At 41.8% G+C, this 14,271-nt stretch overlaps 1 protein-coding gene and 1 pseudogene across 4 annotated transcripts in view; one reads left to right on the top strand and one right to left on the bottom strand.

The window, feature by feature from the left end:
* The window catches only part of LOC146707062 (nidogen-1-like), a 38,096-nt gene extending 26,584 nt beyond the window's left edge, over positions 1-11,512 (top strand). For 3 of the 4 annotated variants that reach the window (XM_085458374.1, XM_085458373.1, XM_085458376.1), the window contains 8 exons: positions 321-554; positions 2,661-2,833; positions 3,375-3,501; positions 4,022-4,193; positions 6,000-6,157; positions 6,249-6,372; positions 7,444-7,556; positions 10,576-11,512. In XM_085458374.1, coding sequence (XP_085314500.1) covers positions 321-554; positions 2,661-2,833; positions 3,375-3,501; positions 4,022-4,193; positions 6,000-6,157; positions 6,249-6,372; positions 7,444-7,556; positions 10,576-10,694 — 1,220 coding nt within the window. In that variant the 3' untranslated portion in view covers positions 10,695-11,512. The remainder of the gene's footprint in view (positions 1-320; positions 555-2,660; positions 2,834-3,374; positions 3,502-4,021; positions 4,194-5,999; positions 6,158-6,248; positions 6,373-7,443; positions 7,557-10,575) is intronic. The other variant, XM_085458375.1, reaches the window with a different exon arrangement.
* On the bottom strand, positions 8,017-9,439 carry LOC146707063 (E3 SUMO-protein ligase ZBED1-like; annotated as a pseudogene).
* Positions 11,513-14,271: the final 2,759 nt, after the last annotated feature.

The raw sequence follows: 14,271 nt of genomic DNA, 5'->3' as shown, positions 1-14,271 counted from the left end.
ATGGATAAAAGCAGCCAGCGTCCAAAGAAAGGCCTGGGGAGGTATTGCAGAAGTCTGACTGCTTGGATGCTAAATAGAAAGAAAGGGGCGGGGCTAGTGATGTCAATAACAGATCAAGAGCAGGTTTAACTTGACAGGTGTTGGAGCCTCATGTTTTCTTCCTGTTCCCTGTGACCCTGTGGATGCATTAATGCTAATGTCATCAGATGCTACTACTGTGTGACTGTGAACATGTGACTCTCTAAGGAGCGGGACACTGGTACGTCTCCGTAGGCGCGACCATCACTCTGTGAACGTGTTTCGTTCTCGTGTGTCCTCAGAGCGTGAGAAGACCCGGTGTGAGCAGCAGAGAGCGAGTGCCGTAGCCGACTCTGACGTTCCCTTCTCATTCCGTCCTCGTCCGACTGTCGGTCGGTACGTTCCCCGGTGTGACGAGCGCGGAGCTTACGAGCCCACGCAGTGCCACCAAAGCATTGGGCAGTGCTGGTGTGTGGACGCCAACGGGCAGGAGGTCCCCAACACCCGCACAGGACCTCACAGTAGCCCTCCTCTTTGTGAGTCTCTGTTTCTGCTTATTGATGTTGTGCTATCGGAAAACAAACATTTTATCGTGTCATTCTATCGATATATTAAACTTTTTACTCATATGAGGTTCATTTCAATTTAAATATGATTTCTTTTCTGCCTGAAGCTGCACATGATAAATGTACTGTCGAGCATTATATAACTGAAAACCCTCTCCTGTCTGATCATTTCCTGATAACATTTACATTTACAATAATTGATTACACAGCAGTGGAGAGTAGACGTTTATCAAAGTAGATGTCTTTCTGAAAGCGCTGTAACTAAGTTTAAGAATATAATCCACCCACTGTTATCATCTTCAATGCCCTGTACCAACATAGAGCAGAGCAGCTATCTGAACGCTACCCCAACAGAGGTCGATTATCTTGTTAATAATTTCACCTCCTCACTACGTACGACTCTGGATATTGTAGCTCCTGTGAAAACTAAGGTCTCTAATCAGAAGTACCTGACTCCGTGGTATAATTCTCAAACACGTAGCCTAAAGCAGATGACTCGTAAGCTGGAGAGGAAATGGCGTGTCACAAATCTAGAGGATCATCATTTAGCCTGGAGAAATAGTTTGCTGCTTTATAAGAAAGCCCTCCACAAAGCCAGAACATCTTACTATTCATCACTGATTGAAGGAAATAAGAACAACCCCAGGTTTCTCTTCAGCACTGTAGCCAGGCTGCAATGTTCCCTCTAAGCTGCTGGCACGTCTCTGCACACAAAAAAAACCTGAATTGAAATTAAAATTAATACTTTAACGATTCTGTTCTGCAGTGTGAGTCAGTGACTGGCTGCTCCTGTATGGGATCAGAACGATGCCACATTATCCCACAGTCCAGCCAATCACGCGATTCACATTCGTATATACGCAGCTAATCAACGTGGTTGACAGGCTATGACAGCGTCCTTATCTGCGACACCGGTGTTTTAGCAAAGCGGCTGATGTGGATGAAGCCACGTTAATGACAACGTGTACAACCATTGGAGATGTGAGCAGGACAGACGGAACAACTGACGGGAAAAGTGTGGACTTTATACCAGTTTTTAAATTGTGTTGATCGGCCACGTAAAACCAGAGTTATGATAAAATATCTGCAGTGTTTGTTTTTCTTCCTGAATACTGTCGTTGTTTATATTTACTGCAGGAAGAAACGGTAAAAAGTAAGAAATATACCCATACCACTGCTTGGTAATAATAAATTCATACATTAAACTCATAGCACAGCACTGCAAACAGCTGGGAGTCAGTGCTGTGTGTGACCTGTAATGGGTTTACAGGGGAAGTGGCACAAACAAACAGGTTGGTCCGTCTTTACAAGGCTCCTCCCAGTTGTTCATGGCGTACACAGCTGAGCAGAGTAACTAAAGCCCAACTACAAAAACATCAAAGGGAAAAGGGACGGCACAGCTGCACACCACACACAGGTAAAAGGTTACACACAATAAAAACATCCATTTGATTGAAGCACTGAAAATAATTATAGATAAGATAACCTTTATTAGGCGCACACGTGGGAAATTTGTTTTTGATACAGCAAAAGTGCAAAGTTATGTAGCAGAAATTAGAAGACACTGGAATAGAATAAAAATACTACATACAATCGAGTAAAATAGAATAATATATACAATAGAATACAAATAGATCTAGAAACACCCAATAAACCCACGATGCTGATCAGTTTCCCAGGCGCAGTCCATCCACTCAAACTTGTGGCCACATGAAAATCATACCCACTCACACCAGAGTGACCCCACCTGACACTCCCACTACCTTAATAGAAAAATAAATGGCAGCATTCAAATATCTAAATACCCAAAAGATGAAATCAGTCCGTGATTAGAAACATAATCACAGCATACCGTGGCCATATATAGTTTTAATCTGTGCAGAGCATCGCAGAGTCCAGCTGGTGTATGCGTGTCATGTAATGCTGTACATGTACCTTTATATAAACTTGGATGTGTCAGACATGTCAGGTGGTGTCTTAGAGAGGCCAGTATCATCTTGGTGAACTGAAGGTTGTAGGCTAATTGTTACATCTCCACACAAAGCCCACTGCCAGCATGACTCTTCTCCCACACAGGCATCGATCAGGCAGTTACTCCCGCTCCGATCGGTCCCACGCCGCGGCCTGATGTCCAGCCCATCGCTCCTGGAGCATACCTGCTGTTCGCTCAAAGCGGGAAGATCGAACATGTGCCGCTCGATGGATACATCATGAGGAGGGAGGAGGCCAAACCTCTGCTGCACGTCCCTGTAAGAACAATGACACTGCTGCTGCTGACAGCCTCCACAGATACTGACGTGTTTTTGTCTGGACTTTATCAGCCCGTCCTGCTGCCTGACATGCTTTGGTGTTACCTTACAGTGTAAAGCACCCTGGGACAGCTGCTGCTGTGATCTGGTGCTGAATTGAATGTGTTGTGGCCATAATGATATTCTCTTCAGAGAGATGCCACTTGGTTGTTTGACTTGGTGTTTCAGTGATATTTTACTCACCAGTTTAATTATCTGCGAGTGGTACCATAGTGACATCACTGCAATGCTCTCTGTGTCTAGACTCGGATGAGGGTCTTTTGAAAAGATGTCTGTAAGAGCCTGAATGTGTTCATGGATTATGATTTTTGTGTCCTCACACATTCACGTTGTTCTTTAGCTGTTTTCAGCTGCAGAGCTCTTCGTCTCTGTCATGAAGTCTAGAAATCATCTGGCACATCTGCATTAATGTGTTGCAGCTGAACACACAGCTGTCTGTTAAAATAATGAAAGGTTGATCTTTTTCTTCTTTCATGACCAGGATCGAGTGGTGATCGCTGTGGCCTACGACTGTGTGGAGAAGATGGTTTACTGGACCGACATCACTGGACCAGCTATCAGCAAGGCCAGCCTCACTGGAGGAGACATCGTTCCAGTTGTTACTAAAGGTACAGCACGTGTCGCGACTGAGCAGAAGCAGCTTTATATGTGGCTCCACTTTGTGCTGAACTTGTACGAGAGACTGGAGCTTGTGTGGTTCTTTGTTTGATTACTCGGGTGCAGGAGAAGTTATGCCCAGGACTTCTTTGTTCTAGCAGTGGGATGGTTTCATTGCAGCTGCTGTCACAAGAGCTAAACTATATTCTCAAAACCAAAGATCAAACTGTCCCAGTATTAGGGATTGAACATCCGACTCCTGGAACCTTCTGGTAGATCCCGTGGATGCTTCATCAAAAATCTTTTGAAAAGGCTGGTCAGTATTTTTCAGGTGTTGCTGAGGTGTGGCCACAGGAATGTTCTTGGTCTGTACTTCTTAGCTGTATGCTAGTGACTTGTAGTTTAAGGGTTTTTTTTTTCGATGTTCCTGCCAGGCCCCTGATGAAGTTGAGCTCTTCGGCCTTTGGCAGTTAAGTGCAGTGGTGCCATCAGTCCCTGTATTCAGTGTTAAGTATGTCTGCTCCTCCTCAGAGCTGCAGAGTCCTGAAGGCATCGCCATTGACCACGTGGCCCGCCTTCTATTCTGGACTGACTCCACGCGAGACACCATAGAGGTCTCAAAGCTGGACGGCAGTCACCGGAGAGTCCTTTTTGACACTGACCTGGTGAACCCTCGACCCATCGTCACCAACCCAGCATACGGGTAATAGTATTTGTATTGGTATTAGTAGAGATGGACCGATCCGACATTACGTATCGGTATCGGTCCGATACTGACCTAATACTGACCTACTGACCTGGATCGGATATCGGAGAAAAATAAAAAATGTAATCCGATCCATTAAATATCACGAAAGCATCTCACAAAACTTGCAACACGCCGTAACTCGCCTCAGAACGTTAGCACGTCGGAGCAGTATGCATCACGTGATAGAGCGGCTGTGGCATGCGGGACCTGTCGGTGGTCTGGATAGCATGTGGAGCTTCGCTAGCAACCCGGCATTTCATCTCCGACAAAGTTATCCCCGAGAGAAGTAAAGCAAGTGTGTAAGTCCATCTCTGAATGTTTGTAAAGCATTCCTGCGTTAAGCTTAACAAGCGACTGCCTCTCCTGCTGCTACTTCAATCATGAAACTGCTTAATGATCAGCTGATCGGCTTTTCTGTCGCGAGTCCGTGTCTCTTGTTTGCTTTTGGCCCACTTTGCACCAGAAAGAGGAAACCAGCGGCTGAACAACAGCAGCACGTTTAAGCTTGATCAGCTGTTGTTAGAATTTATTTAATATTACTTTCTACTCGAGGATCTTTTTCTACGTAGCTGACGCTGGTAACTGTGCAGGGGCGGATCTAGCAAAGTTTAGCCAGGGGGGCCGATAGGGCATTAACAGGGAAAAGGGGGCACAAAGACATACTTTTCTTTCTTATTCTCATTTAAAATGTCGAGCTTTTAATAAATAATTATCTTACACCCAAAGTTTTAATTTGATGTAAAATGAATAGAAGTCAATTACTGTATATAGTGACTATTAAGTCTAATATATATATATATATATATATATATACCCTAGTAAGCTATAGTACTTTTTACTTTGGGAAGGTACCATCTGTGCAGTCTGCAATTTTGTTGAAGAAAGATGTTGAATCTATTTAATATTTCTTGAAAAATAATTGATTTCTGTGCATTTTTTTTTTTCCCCCTGCATCAAATTAAAGTTGATTACGTCGATTAAGCATCATGAGGTGGAGCGTGAGGGGTGGTTCCCTATTTTTTATTTATTTATTTTTGTTGTTGCTGGGAGTTGGAACCCTATTAGTTAGGTTGCTTAATATTTATGCTAAGTACTCTTTAAAATACCAGAATAGGGAGGATGGTGTAGGTCTAAGTTTATTAGATTGATCAGTATTGCTGAACTATGAAATATTTTTTTTTGCATACAGGTATAACAGAATAGCTTTAGTGTAGTTGTTGTTTTAAACTTGAGTATGAACTTATACAAAATGCAGCAAGATATTTAAAAAACAGCTTTGTTGATTAAAAAACACTATATCGGATTCATATCGGTATCGGCAGATATCCAAATTTATGATATCGGTATCGGTATCGGACATAAAAAAGTGGTATCGTGCCATCTCTAGGTATTAGCAGTAATACTATGTAATCGTATAACGAGGAGTAGCACTGACCCTGTGTGTACTACATCTTTTGGTTGCTTCCTTTAGAAGGTTCCTTTATCTCACAATGCCTCTATCATCCTCCTCATCCTCCCAGCATCTTCCTCTGTCACTCCAACCCTCTGCATGTCCTCCTTCACTATGAATCAGCATCCTTTGTCCAATATATCCATTACTACATGCCATATATTCTAATTACTAGCAATAACTTCAGGACTCTTGGTGAAAGCTAATGTGCTTGAGTCTGCTAGCAGTGAAATTAATATCAGAGCAGAAGTTGTATCATGAACCCAGCAGTAGCAGTTTCTTGTAACTGGTTTTTGTGATGTTGGTCTCAGGCGGCTGTACTGGGCAGACTGGAATAGAGACGGGCCTAAAATTGAGATGTCCAACATGGATGGGACTGGGCGAGTTGTCCTGGTCAAAGACAATCTAGCACTTCCCAACGGTCTCACCTTTGACTATGAAAACCAACAGCTATGCTGGGCGGATGCAGGTAGGAAAAAGCCTTCCTCAGATCCACACACAGCACTCAGAGCTCCTACTGGTAATGTGTTCCTGGATTACTTATCCCAATGACTCTGCAGGGACTCGGAAGGTGGAGTGTATGGATCCTCACCGCCAACTGAGGCGGAATATCGTCGAAGGGATCCAGTATCCGTTTGCCCTGGTTTCCTTTGGAAGAAACCTGTATTACACTGACTGGAGGAGGTACCAACTAAGACATTTACTTTGCATTTTTCTTTATTTAGAGCTCTGCTGATCTAAATCCAGAAAGTCCTGGCTCAAAACTGTCAAATGGTACATGGACTGAGTCTTATATCCGGTCTTTAAGTGATGACATATGAACCCTGCTTCCGGGTCCAAACTGCTCTGAGTTTATTAAGGCTGTTGTGTTTTTAACATGTTTTAATGTTTTGTATCTTGTTCTATTTAATCTGAACAAGCCAGATTACATAGTGTTTAGTGATCACTAAAACAGTCAGTGATCGCTGTCGGCCTCTCTCGGTTTTTATTGCCACTGTTCATTTTAAAGCTCAGTTTTTAAAACCTTAGGATGTAACTACAGCCCAGCCCATGCAGCAGTATATGAATGACTAACCTGTATTGTGGATGGATTATCTCAGTTGTTCTCCTGGCTGAAGTTTGGTCTGTTTACAGCATCCTGCATGTTAACATCCTGCATGTTAACATCCTGCATGTTAATTCAATTCAATTAAATTCAATTCACTTTTATTTATATAGCGCCAAATCACAACAAAAGTCGCCTCAAGGCGCTTCATAGATACAGAGAAAAACCCAACAATCATATGACCCCCTATGAGCAGCACTTTGGCGACAGTGGGAAGGAAAAACTCCCTTTGAACAGGAAGAAACCTCCGGCAGAACCAGGCTCAGGGAGGGGCGGGGCCATCTGCTGCGACCGGTTGTTAAACTTCATAGTTACACCTTGTAAAGCAGCAACACTGATCATTTTATTAAAGATGAAAGAATTTAGACAGTTTGTAACTCTCAGTGATGTCGCAGTGTTCGTTTGACTTTGGGACCTGAAGCGGAGTTTGGACCTGGAAGTGGCTAATGACGTCAGCTACTCTCACGGAGAAGTCAAAACATTTTATACAACATGCCTCATTCACCTATTTACACAAGCCCTTTTCCTATGTTTAAGTGCTTTGTATCTTACATTCACTACATTGTGACTAATGGCAGTGTTAATGTGACATATCTGACACATCACTATGTGGCCTCTGAGATATTTAAAAGGTTGTGGGTGTTTTACAGGGAGGCCGTGGTGGCTGTGGATCGTCACTTGGGGAAAGAGACAGAAGAGTTTCTGCCACAGAAACGCTCTCGCCTGTACGGCATCACCACAACAGCAACACAGTGTCCACAGGGTATGACTTCTATCAGCCAGAGCAGTGACTGAAACCAGAGAGACAAATGTAGGGACTAAGGACGATGAGAAATTGTAGAGTACAGTCTGTGGGAGGAAGGTTTACAAAGGTTTTTTAAAAAGGGGGCAAAGCTCATCTGAGTGTAATTAGCTTAGCTTAGCATGAATACTGAGATTAGGGGAAAAAGGTTGGTTTCGTTTGGTTGTTACTAGTTTTTAATTGTTTTTTTGGTTTTTTACATTAATAAATATTGCCAGAGGTCATAAAACCGTCAGGAAATAAGGGAACTAGGGGTGTGTATTGGCAAGAATCTGGCGATACAATATGTATCATAATACAGGGTAGACGATACGATATATTGCAATACTAAAAGCCAGACGATATTTGTGTTTAGTAGGACTAAATTTAATTAGGAAAACTCAAGTAAACAGTCCAAACTGTTTAATGCTTGACATGAAACATCTGAAACAAAAACACTCTAAGTTCAAAATGAATGGAGAAATTAACATCTGCCTTATTAGAAGTCATGTCAAATAAACAAACAAAAACTACTTTACTGAAATATCAAGTATTTTTTAACATGAAAAAAGTAAACATGTAACACTGAAGTCTTTCTAAGTACTATGATTGTAAAATACTTATCCAAAAACTGCTCTATGGAGCATCAAAACAAAGTACTTTTTATGTGACCTTAACATAAACAAATATAAATCAAAAATGAAATTGCTTGAAGAATCCATCCAAGTAAACATTAACAAAAAATGTAAAGTGCTATTACAATTAAGTGTTGATAAAATAAAGTACAGCTCTGCAGTGTCCATCAATGGAACACTTTTAGTACAACCTGAAAAAAGGAATTTACTCATCTAAATAAGTGCTTATGAGACTCAACCAAAATGTCAAACATTCTCATATCAGAGATTTTACATGTGTAGTGTTTTCTCAGTGTTTATTTTTCAATTTCCAGATTTTTGTGCAGGAATACAAGCTGATCGACATGGTCAGCTCTCAGGACACTTCTCTGTGCATTTACTATGTCTCCTGCAGAGGAGAAAACTCTCTCTGCAGAGACACTTGTTCCAGGAATGCATAGGAAACTCCTTGCTACTTTGGATAGCTGAGGCAAGTCTAGCCGCGAGAGCCATGTTTGGTGCATTATCGGTAACAACAACAAGGTCCTTTGCGTTCAATCCCCATTCAGCCACAGCGTCAGTTAGTAACGCTGCAATGTGCTCACCTGTGTGACTGTCATGCATGGCTCGGGTTTGTAGTACATGAGACTGAAGGTCCCACTGGTCCGTTATGTGATGTGCTGTAACAGTTACGTACGATTCAGTGGCTCTCGAAGTCCAAGCGTCGCATGTCAGAGCAACTGTCTCAGCCGAGCTGAGAGAGTCCAGCACTGTCGCTTTGACTTCTTGGTACAACTTTGGCAGAGCGATGTCCGTGATGTGTTGTCAGGAAGGAACGGTGTAACGGGGCTCCAGCGTTTTAATCATATTACGAAATCCTTTATTCTCCACAACACTCAGAGGGCGCATGTCTTTGCAAATAAAAACAAGTACTGACCGCGTTATTTTTGTTGCACGAGTTGAAGTTGCTGGTAGTTTCGAAAAGTTAACTTCTTCAATTGTCCGTTGAGCGGGATCACCTCGTTTCGTTTTAAAATTAGCATTTGACGCTACGTCGCTATGGTGTCTAGACACGTGTGTTCGTAAATTTGTTGTGTTACCGGAATATTTGACTCTGGCGGTGCAGGTTTTACAGACTGCATAGCTCTTGTCATAGTCTTTACTGCCTTCTTTTGTCCTAAATCCAAAATAAGTCCACACATCATCTTTGAAAGCTGCGGGGGCCGGCTGTATCCTCTCCTCTTCAGTCATCAGTTAGCTAGCATCACACACGTCCACTGACTGTTCTACTTCGTTCTTTTGGCAAACTAGACGCTTCTACAGTTATCGCGAGACCTCGTTTTTACGTCATAGTAAAGGCGGTGAAAACTGCAAACCAGTGGCCGGAGTTTGAATTCCAACATACAAAAGAAATAAACAGTAAATGCATGTCATTTTTCAATTAAAAAAATCGATAACAGTGATTTTAAATATCGATTCAGTATCATTGCGCGAAATATCGCGATATTTGGTTGTATCGATATTTTCTTACATCCCTAAAGGTGGTGGTGATTTTCCCATGTTGTCTTTTTGTAAGCAGAGAAGTTTCCCGTTCGTTGGAACTTTGTGGGCTGAGAGTTTCGAGCTCTGTGGAGTTTGTTTCACAGCAGTTTAATGCAGTGGGAATAGTGGGAATAATTGATTCCAGATTCCATAGCATGTGAAGCATGGGAATTTCAGGCTGACATGACCTCAGAGAAGCCAGCTGTGGATATGGAGACTGGCTCAGAGCCCAGAACTGTACAACAGGCCACGATGAGAAACTGCTTCACCTGCTGGTTTCGGTGCAACACAAATGGATGATGAAGTGTTCAGGCACTTCCTGAGGCTGCAGATCCTCTAGTCATATAGTCATGTTTATGCACTCGTCCCGCCAGCTGGCCCTTCTGTTAACACACACATGAGAACTCTGAGGTATTTTCACTATTGGCTGTTTCAGTCCACATGAAAACATTATGGGTTCTTCCCAGTATAAAAGACGGGCACGCTAACTCTGATGTGAAATCTTTATTTCAAACACGTACGTAACACAGATCTCTTTTTGCTACTGCTGGCCTTCACACACAAACTCGATGAAAGAGCAGCCAATCAGAACTCTGCTCTGTTGCCCATTACTGTTTTTGTTTTTACACTGTTGTGCTGCTCTAAGCTCTCTTTGCATTTAGTTTGAGAACACATGTGAATACAATGTAACTAAAATGACATTTGACAGCAACAGTGGTGCACATGGGTGACATCATCAGTCCTCTGCCACCATGGCCTTTCAGACATCCTGTACGGTCAAAGTAAGAGCCTTTCTGTAAAGACCTTTGTGACATTGTTGCATTGTCTTCCCTTTGATGCTTTAGTGTATAACTATTGCGCTGACAACGGCGGATGTTCTCACCTGTGCCTGCCACGGCTTGGAGGGCTCTCCTGTCGCTGCCCGGACGCGACTGACGGTCAGTGCGAGGAGAAGGTCCTGTGAGCTGAAGACGACGGGACGATTTCAACTTTTCTTACTTGAACTTTAACATTTCTGTAGTCATTTTAGAGTCTTATGAGCTTTTGAAAGCTGTTCAAACCTCACTGTGTCTGTCCTCACTGGTTCTCACATCTGCTGATTGTTGCAGTCCAAAGTGAAAAACACAGATTTACCTGATTGGGTGATGAATATGTGACAAGGTACCGTTGTTTATAGTTTATATTGTGTACTTTCAGTCTGCTTGTTGCTTTCTGATAGATGTGCTCTAAAAGGTTTTTGTGTCAAATATTCTTCTGGAGTTAGTGATGACCACAGTGCCTCCGAGTTTTGTGAACAGTGTTTCCCTGCTTTGACGGGTTTGTCTCAGGTTTGACTCCTGGATTTTCACACTAGTGAGTTAGTGCTTCTGCTTCATTTACAGGAAACAAATGGAATAACTGTTAGTTTCATACAGCATTTCTTCAGTTCAACTGTACCAATGTGACATGATTATATAGCTCAGCAACCTTACATGATGAAATGTGACTTTTCGGCAGGACTAACATACTCAGTGATTCTGCAGGTGGACCTCTAACAGGGAGCCTGTGACAAACATTTATTCTGTTTGTTCTAAACCCCGCAGTGTATTTTTATATGAATGTAAATATTTACCCAATATGCCAACAGTATTCTGTCTTGTTTAAATGGTGCTGATGTAAGCCTGAGATCTACCTGATGATGGTGATTGCTGTGACGGTGTGTGAAACAGTGCTCCTGTTGAACTCTACCTCCAGTCTGTGCTCCATTTTTCAGTGATGATTAAAGATAAACAACTGGTGTAACTGAAGTTCTCGCTTATTTGAAGCCATTTTCCTCAGGTACGGAAGACCTAACAGCCAACATGTTCATCAAACCATTTAATCAAATCACAATCAGGATTTTTTTTCTCTCCGAAACTCGATAAATTCAGGACATTCAGCTGAATTTCCATGTTTAAAATGGCCTGTATTTATATAGCGCTTTACTAGTCCCTAAGGACCCCAAAGCGCTTTACACATCCAGTCATCCACACATTCATGCACACATTTACACACTGGTGATGGCAGCTACATTGTAGCCACAGCCACCATGTTTAGGATGTGGTCCATGTAATGTCTAAATACAGTGTAAAACTTTATTGGCATAGATCATTATTTCTTTTGAATATTACCATCCACAGACCTGGTGTGACATGCTATTGTTCTCCAGTATGAAAACAAAAAAACCCAAACCCCAAACTGCACTGTGTGTACAATAAAGTGTTGTACTGCTATCTTTGTATTGAACAGTAGACTGGTGACCTGGTCCACTCCTCTCCAGGATGTACCCCTCTGTAAATAAATGTGTGGGACAGCCTCCTTTCATTTGATCAGTGTTGCATAAATAAGAGCCACTCTAAGTACAGTGGTCCCTCGCTATAACGCAGTTCACCTTTCGCAGACTCGCTGTTTTGCGGATTTTTTTGCATGCTTTTTTTATGTTTTATTTTTTGACAGCGCATTGTGTTCTGCGTCCTGATTGGCTGTAGACGATTGTCAATCAATCTCATGCCGTGTCTCCTGTACAGTACAGAGTGTGTTCAGATTGTCAAATTTACATAAATCTTCGATCGCTAGCAGTGTGACTCTGAAGTGCTGTACTGTATGTTTGTAAGTTTCCTCCCCAACAAACAACAATGTTGACGAAACGTCGTCACCTGCGGATGCCTTTGGTACCGTGTACATTTTAGGACATCGTCAGGTCTCAAGAAAACATTTGTCAGGTATCAGACAAAAAAATGTCAGGTCTCAGTTCTCAAGAAAAAACATTGGACATTTGAAAGCCCAGTGCAGCAGCAAATCGCTCGTGCTTCACAAGCTGGACCCACAGAGTCTGCTAAGGTTTGTCACTGCCATAGTAGATATGAGATTTATATAAACCCATTTAGAGTGAGGTCCATGTAAATTTACCATTCTCCATTTGTTTATCTTCTGACAGCGTAAGATTACAAGTGTGCTCCAAAGCTTCCTTTGCCTGTTAGACGTGGGAGCAGAAGTTTTTGGCACTGCATTTTAAAATGAAAACATATTGCATTTATTTACAATTAAAGACACACAGAGCAGGAGGTGTGTTACTGTTTTACATCCACAGACACACAAGCAGGCAACATGAGGTCAAGTTATGGCAATTTTATTTGTGTGTTTCAGTGCATGTATTTAGATTAGAGTTTTTAAAAAACAAGCAAACGTCCCAAGAAGAAGGATGGGGAGAAAGAAAGGTGGAGAGAGGAGGAAGAAACTATTGAGATGCTGCTGGGTCAGTTCTTCCTCAGCAGTCTGCTCCAGAATCCCCTCCTGTCCTCGGCTTGCTTTTCTTTTGCCTTCAGTTCTTTTAAGGTTTTGTTGAGCTGCTCCTCGGCATCTTTAAATGTTTCTTTCAGCTGCTGTTTGGCCAGTTTCACTTTGTGTTTGAGGAGCTCTTTAGCTTCCTTTTTGAGCTTTCCTATTTCTTTAAGTGCGTCTTAATAGGTAGATAGGCTTGTTAGAGCCTGCCAGGACCCTATCACTCCAGATAAAACCCTGATAACTCATAACCTACATGGTAATTTCAAGTGTGGGGCATGCATTAATTGCCAATATACCAAAAATGTTAAATCATTCAAAGACGCTATAGGTGACAAAACCATTGCCATAAAGGGCTTTATCACATGCAGAACTAACAATGTAATCTACATGATACAGTGCCCATGCAATAAAATATATATAGGAGAAACATCCCGCCCTCTTAAAGATCGAATTAATGAACACAGAAGTTCAATCAAGAGGAATGATTTAACCAGCCCTGTTGCAAGACACTTCAATGATAAACATCCAAATTCACCATTATTTTTCCGGCATAGAAGCCATTAAACTAAACCAAAGAGGTGGCAACATAAATTTTATCTGGAAAAAAAGAGAAGCATCTTGGATATTCCGTTTTAAGAGTCTGCACCCCAGAGGTATGAATGAGGATTTTTCTATCAAAGAGTTTTTATGAGCTACATCTCCCTTTTTTTTAACCAGTTAAATTACTCTCACGTGAGTAATATTTATTTAATTAATCTTATTATTTTAGCCAAAGAAGAAGTAGCGCTTCAGACATCTCATCTTAAGTCTACAATTCAAGTCTAAATTTTAGATATTTTACATTTTAGAGACATAAATAAGGATCTTTTAACAAATGTGTTCCCATGTGATGATGTAATCTTGTTTTCTAATTCAAACGTGCTTTTACCATTCAACCCCCCCCCCCCCCTTTTTTTTAAACCTGTGTGTATATTTATAGCATCCTCCTTATGCATTTCATGCATGTGTTATTTTCAGACGTATGGGGGTTATGTCACCCCCCCCTCCTCCTCATCAGTAATGATCTAGTCCGGTATTTTCTTGGGCGTGACTTAGCCAATTAACCAATACCTACCTATTATATGTCAGCTGACCTATCTATGAAGTTTTGACTGGTTAATTTGGAATTTTTTTCTGTTTCCTGTCTTGTATTTAAGCAATTTTAAAATGTTCTACTATGACCCTGATGAAGGCCACAA

The sequence above is a fragment of the Copadichromis virginalis genome, linkage group LG6 (assembly GCF_057382275.1).
Source record: "Copadichromis virginalis isolate Kocher_CV1m ecotype Utaka linkage group LG6, C_Virginalis_male_GT1.1, whole genome shotgun sequence".
In the NCBI taxonomy this organism is placed as follows: Eukaryota; Metazoa; Chordata; class Actinopteri; order Cichliformes; family Cichlidae; genus Copadichromis; species Copadichromis virginalis.
The sequence above is the reverse complement of the archived record's forward strand: the minus strand, read 5'-3'. Positions and strand labels throughout refer to the sequence as shown.